Source organism: Ricinus communis, chromosome 5 (assembly GCF_019578655.1).
Source record: "Ricinus communis isolate WT05 ecotype wild-type chromosome 5, ASM1957865v1, whole genome shotgun sequence".
NCBI classification, from domain to species: Eukaryota; Viridiplantae; Streptophyta; class Magnoliopsida; order Malpighiales; family Euphorbiaceae; genus Ricinus; species Ricinus communis.
In genome coordinates this window covers 22,067,003-22,073,932 of record NC_063260.1, presented here as the reverse complement: position 1 = coordinate 22,073,932, position 6,930 = coordinate 22,067,003, and the positions used below count along the sequence as shown (strand labels likewise).

Here is a 6,930-nt window from a genome sequence, read left to right as displayed (position 1 = left end):
CGCTGAGCAATTTATCCCAGTGGCTAACCTTCCTGTGAAGGGTGAGCCCAGTGGTAGGCCCTTTGAGGGAGAGTTTTCTGGATGAGCCCGAACAACAAACAGGGCATTCCTTCTCTCGCCCTTTTAAATACACGGAAGGAAAAAAAAAACACCCAAATTACTAGAATTCGAATTCCACGACATACCATGAAGACTGAAAAGTGGGGAAAAGATATTCCTATTACTTGCCCTTTTTGTGCACATGACTCTTCTGAGTGCGAATATAAACACACTAGCTGCTTCTTCTTCTCATAATGAGGCATTTACCACAACACACAACCACCTTACAAAGCCAGTGACTAATTATTACTTACCATGTCAGTTGATAGCTAACTTTTCCACAATCATTTCCAGGGTTATCCATGTGTTCCTCTAATCTGATTAATGGTATTTTACAGCCTATCCAAAAGGGGGAAGGGGAGCATGAAAAAAAAAATAAAAAGAACTTTTATCGCCTAATATTAGGGCCTTTATATAAACCCCGCTGCACCACAAAGTTTTCCGGAGGTTGAGTTTCTTCTAACCATGTTACTTCAGATGGTTCTATGCCACACAATTCAGCAGCACCTTCTGCCAATGAAAATATTTCAGTGGAATTCATTAATTTTTGTCCTTCTAAAGAGAGAGAGAGAGAGAGAGAGAGAGAGAGAGAGGATCTGATAATGTTACCTGGTAGAACTCTTCCAGGGACTCTTCTGAAATAAGAGCAGTGTCGCCCATCTTCCGAGGAATATGGGGGTGAAAGAACATCAAAGAGAGCACAAGGTGTCAAAGCTTTGAAACAATGAATGTTGCCACCACTAGTGGGATATAAAATTGTTGTGCCACAGGGTGAATTCATTTCACAATCTCTAACCAGTTTTGCAGGTCTTGCTGTGAATTTCCACAAATCAAACTCAATTTTTGGAATAAGAGTGCAAAATATGAGAGACGAGAAAAGTTAAATACTAAATGTTGTTCTAAGAAAAATGAAAATTGAAGTAATAAGAAAAACCTGTAATGCCACTCAGACCATACATGAATGACATATAACTTTTCACACCTAGACCACTCTTGCAAATAAGAACTATATCTAAGAGTGAGAAAAAGCATTTTATTTAACTATGTGTTCTGTAATATTGCAGATGTATAAAAACAAACAGCTAGAATTAATTGTTCCCAGCCTACTTTTTTTTCGCCAGTGCATTGCAGGTGAGTTACATTTTGTCATCCATGATCACATGAGCAGTTACCATAATATAGCAAGACAACTTTGACAGTGTTTTGCCAATGAATATCCTGATAGGGCAGGTGAAGCAATACTAGGTATGGCAATGAGTTGTACTAAAGGTACCAAAGGTAAAACAAGAATACATCTAGGAGAAAACGTGATAACAGCAACAATAGCAGGTACCAGAGCTGTCAAGTTGATGATCACAGTTTTAGTTTGGATGTATTAATCTTCGACCAAGTAGTTCTGCGACATTTCTGAAAGTGATTCCTCTGGTACCCCCCAACACCCATCACCCCCACCCCAGCAATTAAAAATGTCAGAGGCCTACTCATGGTTCTCCTTTAAACTTAGATTTAAATCAACTAACATTCAATGACCATCTCCTTCCAGAATCCATTGTCAAAAAGCATTTTCTTGTTAGAATTTAGTACAGATTCTCTCCTTTTCTTAAGTAATAAAATGCATTAATATGGTTACAGATAAAATCTAAATGACACCATTTGCTGCTGAAAAACAAATTAAGATGTTGATATTTAGTATCAGCTGCTGGCGGTTCATGGTAAACCCTCTGACAGGATTTCTGTTTTTTATTTTAATTATTATTTTTAAAACAAACCTTCTAACAAGTTAATCCTGGGCTTTTGGAGAACTTATGTGCAGAATCTTTCCTCTTTCCTCGATATATTCTGTTATGATTTAGCTTAGGCCATTTTCTGCTTCTCTTTTTAGTTGGACTGATTCAGGGCAAATGGCCTGTTTTCGAACTTGTAGCTTAATTATTGTTTTAGGCTCCTCAGTACTTATCCAATCATAAATTAAAATGAACGCCTTACCCAATAAATGGTAAAGAAATGCAATAAAAAATGAGCTTTGCAGAAGCTATGAGAAAGGACAACTGAACATCACAAGGAACCATGAAGAACTAAATCATCAGCTAAAACTAGATAACCAGGCAGGTGGTTTGGAGCACAAATATATCCATGCATGTATTGATTCCAAAACCATAACGCTTTATGGTCGATTAGCCTTTTGAATGTATGATATAACAACAGATGAAATATATCTTTCACAGTCCAGCAATGAAGCTTTTGTAAAAGGGAAGTTTGTTGCATTTCTAAGACAAGTTTACGCCTGCCATAAAGATGTTATTGCATAACTGCACTGTTCAAACAAGGTATTACGGAACTGTAAAACATTACATAAATAGCACTCCAAATTTTTTACCCCTTGGAACCAGATTGTAATTTAGAATTAGGACTCTAAAACATAACATAATATAAATATGGCTATGAATCCTACTACAAATGCCATAATTAACATAGAAAATAACTGAAGAGGTTAAAGATAAGCACCTTGTGAGGGATCATCAAACCCAGGTAGGTCAAGCCAATCGTAAGACTTTACAAGTAATGAACCATAAAGAAGCTTGCTTAAAACAGTCATCCCAGGATGATTATGAAGCGGTATGATAGAAGAAGGTGGCATACAGAAGATCCCTATCTGCAAGAAAGTCCCAAATGCAAAATCAAATTACTAATCAATTTGTATTTTCCACAAGGAATCAATAAAAGTAGACCAGGTGGTGCTAAAAAGATCCAGTTACACTTCAATATGCAGCTAATCTCTATAATGATTTTAAATTCTTACAGAGAATCTGTCACACTCGTGCAAATGCAAATATCTAATTGTAGGTGGGTACTGAAGACTGCCATTGCGCCCTTTTCTGCCATTGGTACCATTAATGGATCCTTTCCATTGGCGAGACAGTTGCGCCTCCTGTTCCAGACCCACATTAGAAGGCTTCATTTGATCTGGTAAAGCATTGTATAGAACTAGATGTGTTAAGACAGTGGATATAATCTCTAATTTAACAGCAATAAAATCAGGCAAGGACAAAATATTTGCTATGCGAAACAACAGTGGATTAAGTAATTAATTACTCACTCACCTAGAATTCCACGAACTTTTTCAAGAGCTTCTTCTGATACTGGACCAATAGTTGTGAAAGATTCTTTGCAAGCATCATACAGTTTTTGAACTACTGGCATGATGCGAAGAAGAAAGTAGCAAATACTCCACTAGCCAATGAAATTACAAAGCTGAAAGATGCTGCCTTGCAGGAGCGACTTTGCTTTTCAGGATCACCAAAACTTGTTCAAAAATTGCTAATCCAAATGAAATAACAACTCGTGTTCCTCTAGCTTACAAGTGTGCATTCAACAGCAGCATTTTCTCTCTGCAAGATACAAGAGACAACTCCAAAACTCAGTCCAACATGAGCCAAAAGGACGGTATTATAGATGCATGGAAGTCAATAAACAGCTTACAGCAACTAGAAAACCAACATTTTTAAGCATTAAAAGATTTACAAACAAAAACAAATTACACAATTCGCATCGATATTAAATAAAGAAAGAGCCTTTTGCTACAACCTTCCCCTTTTAACTTCCTAGTATTCCATCTAATTCACAAGGAACCAACAAATTAAACAAAGCCCGTCAAGTTAAACTAGCACATTTAAAATTGAAAATATGAAAGAAAATCACATAAAAAAAAAAAAAAAGAAATCGAAGCTTTCATTTTGTTTACCTTTTAGCTCAGATTCCTTGACAAGACAAGAAATAAAGCGAAATATCAGGTGTCTAGAAGACGAACTACATAAGTTAAACTCAAATTGCCATCACGTTCTAATCTTTAGTTGCCCAGATCATCACATACCAAGATATCCATATGGATATTTACATATATATTAATTTGGGTAAGATTCCTTTTAAGTGAAAACCAGATACCCAAGCGACAACGAAAAATAACAATCCATTACGAAAAGTACTCAGAGACCATAAAATTTCTTAAATAGAATTTCAGACCAATCAAAATAAAATCGAAATCTTTTTCAAGTTGCCCAGATCAAAATCAGCCACATCCATAAAATATAAACATCTACATAGACATGAGAGAGAGAGATGGAGAGAGAGAGAGTACCGTTGAAGAACAGAAAGGAGCGTTGTGATGGGTACGATGATGATATTGAGAAAAGAGAAAGAAAAGAAGTAGAAGAAGAGAATTTAGGAGAAGAAGGTAAAGCATGTCACCATCTTTACTTTAAGACAATTTTGGGATAATTTTACGCCTCACCTGTGACACTCCTCTTTACCCATTTTATCCCTCTTATTTCTGTTTAATACACTTTTGCCATTCCATGTCTTCTTTTCTTCTTTTTGTTATTATTTATGGAAAAATTTCGCCCGTTTTCGCAGTATTACATTCAGCTGTTAAGGAACCGATACATGTTACTTGTACTAAATATTAAGAAAATATTAATTATCTGGCAACTACATGTAATACAATTAAAAAAAAATTAGTTAATTATTATAAACCCAACAAGATAAATGTAAGATTAGATGAATTTATTTATTTTCATTACTAGTTTTAGAGTTAACCTATGAAATTTTATATACAAAAAAAAAAAAAAAAAGAATTAGCATGTAATATAAGAATAATCCGATTATTTGATGTAAATGTACTCATCTTAATTATGTTTCAGTTTATAGTTTTAATTATTAAATTTAACTTTGAAAGAAAGTAATACACCTGTCTATATATTATAATTTAATATTGTTAAATGCATTTGTTAGTTTTTGAATGTTCTAAAAAATTGCTTAATTTTTTAAATAAGAAGTGGATAAACAAAAATATTTTTAATATTTTGTTAATTATTATTAACATTATTATTATATTATTTGATATATTTATTGGAACAGATAATTATATATTCTTTTTATTAATATATTCATTTGTTTTGAAGGAAAACACTAAAAGAAATATAAAAATGTATGCCTTAGCCTATGAAACTGTTACATTATAACACTAATAAAACACACTAAACTTAATGGTCAATAATCATCTTGTAAAAATATTACTTCCCATCATATTATTTAACACTTGCTCGATATTTTATGATATATAACCCTTTATGCAATATATTATATACTTTCAGATGTATCAAGAATATTTGTTATTTATTATTTATATAAATATATTGCAGAATCAGTCTAAGCCCTATTAATAAATGAGAAAGTTGTAATACTATTTATTTTTCACAATGTCCTGCATATATTAATACTAACCATATATAAGATTTTCATATTTATGTTGGTGAGATGAAATGATGTTACCAAATAATTAATTGATTATCCAATAATACAAATAATCTAATGTATAAAGAGGATTTGTTATTAAACTACTCCCAATTTTATTTTCATATAATCCATTTAATTTCACAATTTGTAACTTTAATCCCTAAAGTTTATTGACATTTTTCCACTTTAATTCTCAACGGAGCAATAATTATTTTAGTTGTTGCTTTTATTTTTAGAATTTGATTAAAATCTATTATGTTATAATTTAAAATTTTTATTTTTATTTTTATTTTAAAAATTATTTTATTACATAAATAATAAATAAAATATATTAAAAAATTTAAAAATAAAAAGTATTATTATTCATATAATAAAATATTGTAATATTAATTATTAGTAAATGAATTTATTTTATTTTTTTATCAAAAAAGAATATAAAGTTATTTAAATAGATAACAAGTTATTAGATTGAAAAGGGCAGATAAAGTGAACCAATAGAATGGCAATTGTCAAAAAAAGTGTTCAAAGGAGAGTGTTGCTAGCTAGAGGTGTTCAACCAAACCGATAATTTGATCAACTCGAAAAATTTTATAAAAATTAAAATTAATTTACTAGATTAAATTATTTTGGGTTGGAAATGGTTTGCAAATGTCTAAAAATCGAGTAAAAATGAGTTAGGTTCGATTTTAAACTTAAAAAATTATAGTAAAATCCGCTCTGACCCGATATAAAATTAAAAGTTAAAATCTATATATAATACATGATTTATATAAAATTACGTTATTTTAATATCATATATATACTCTTTTATAATTTTAAAATTTTTGACAATAATTTTTCTATTTTATTTTACTATTTCTCTCTTAAACCCTTAGAATTTTATCCAGTTTTATTTTTTTCTTATTAAAAAGTAATACTGAATTTTAAACTTTATTTATTTAACTATATCTATTCATCTAATCTAACTATATAATTACATGTAATTTTATTTGTTATTTTATTTTATTTTTTCGGATTATAATTTTAAAATCAAACCTGATTAAAAAATGATGAATCTAAATTTATTAATTTTTTAATTTTAAATATTTAATTTAATTTTAAATAAATATAACTCAAATTAGATAATTTAGATTAATATATAATTTTTAAACTGATCAACTCGACCGGCGAACACCTCTATTGCTAGCATCCTCTAATACAATAAATAGTTTAGTTTTAAACCTTGTTCCCTTAAAACCACACACATCCATTGATAATAGTGTAGCTTATAAGAATTAAAAATGTTAATTTTGGAAAAGTAGAGATCAAACTGCATATTAAAGTAAATCTCATGGATGTTTCAGAAATTAATCTCATTAAATAAACTTATTGGACGTTTAGGTGTTCACATGCAATGCACGACTAACAATCAAACTGATATTAGAAAAGGCAAATAATTCGACCTGAAAAAGGGTAGATTCCCTTTTTGGATTAATTTATTACATTTTTAAGTTTAAAGCAATGCAACGAAATTTCCCACAAACAAAACAAAATTCAATG

At 30.6% G+C, this 6,930-nt stretch overlaps 1 protein-coding gene across 2 annotated transcripts; it reads right to left on the bottom strand.

The window, feature by feature from the left end:
* Nucleotides 1–201: 201 nt before the first annotated feature.
* Nucleotides 202–4,389, bottom strand: LOC107262434 (plant cysteine oxidase 4-like). 2 transcript variants are annotated; one of them, XM_048374809.1, is made up of 6 exons: nt 4,235–4,389; nt 3,201–3,488; nt 2,900–3,063; nt 2,605–2,752; nt 709–912; nt 202–609 (listed from the first exon to the last, which is right to left on the bottom strand). In XM_048374809.1, the coding sequence occupies exons 2-6, from the start codon at nt 3,298–3,300 to the stop codon at nt 488–490; spliced, it is 738 nt and encodes a 245-aa protein (XP_048230766.1). In that variant the 5' UTR covers nt 3,301–3,488; nt 4,235–4,389; the 3' UTR covers nt 202–487. The 2 variants fall into 2 exon arrangements, with proteins under 2 accessions (XP_048230766.1, XP_048230767.1); XM_048374810.1 differs by having other exon boundaries at nt 202–606.
* Between the last annotated feature and the right edge of the window lie 2,541 nt (nt 4,390–6,930).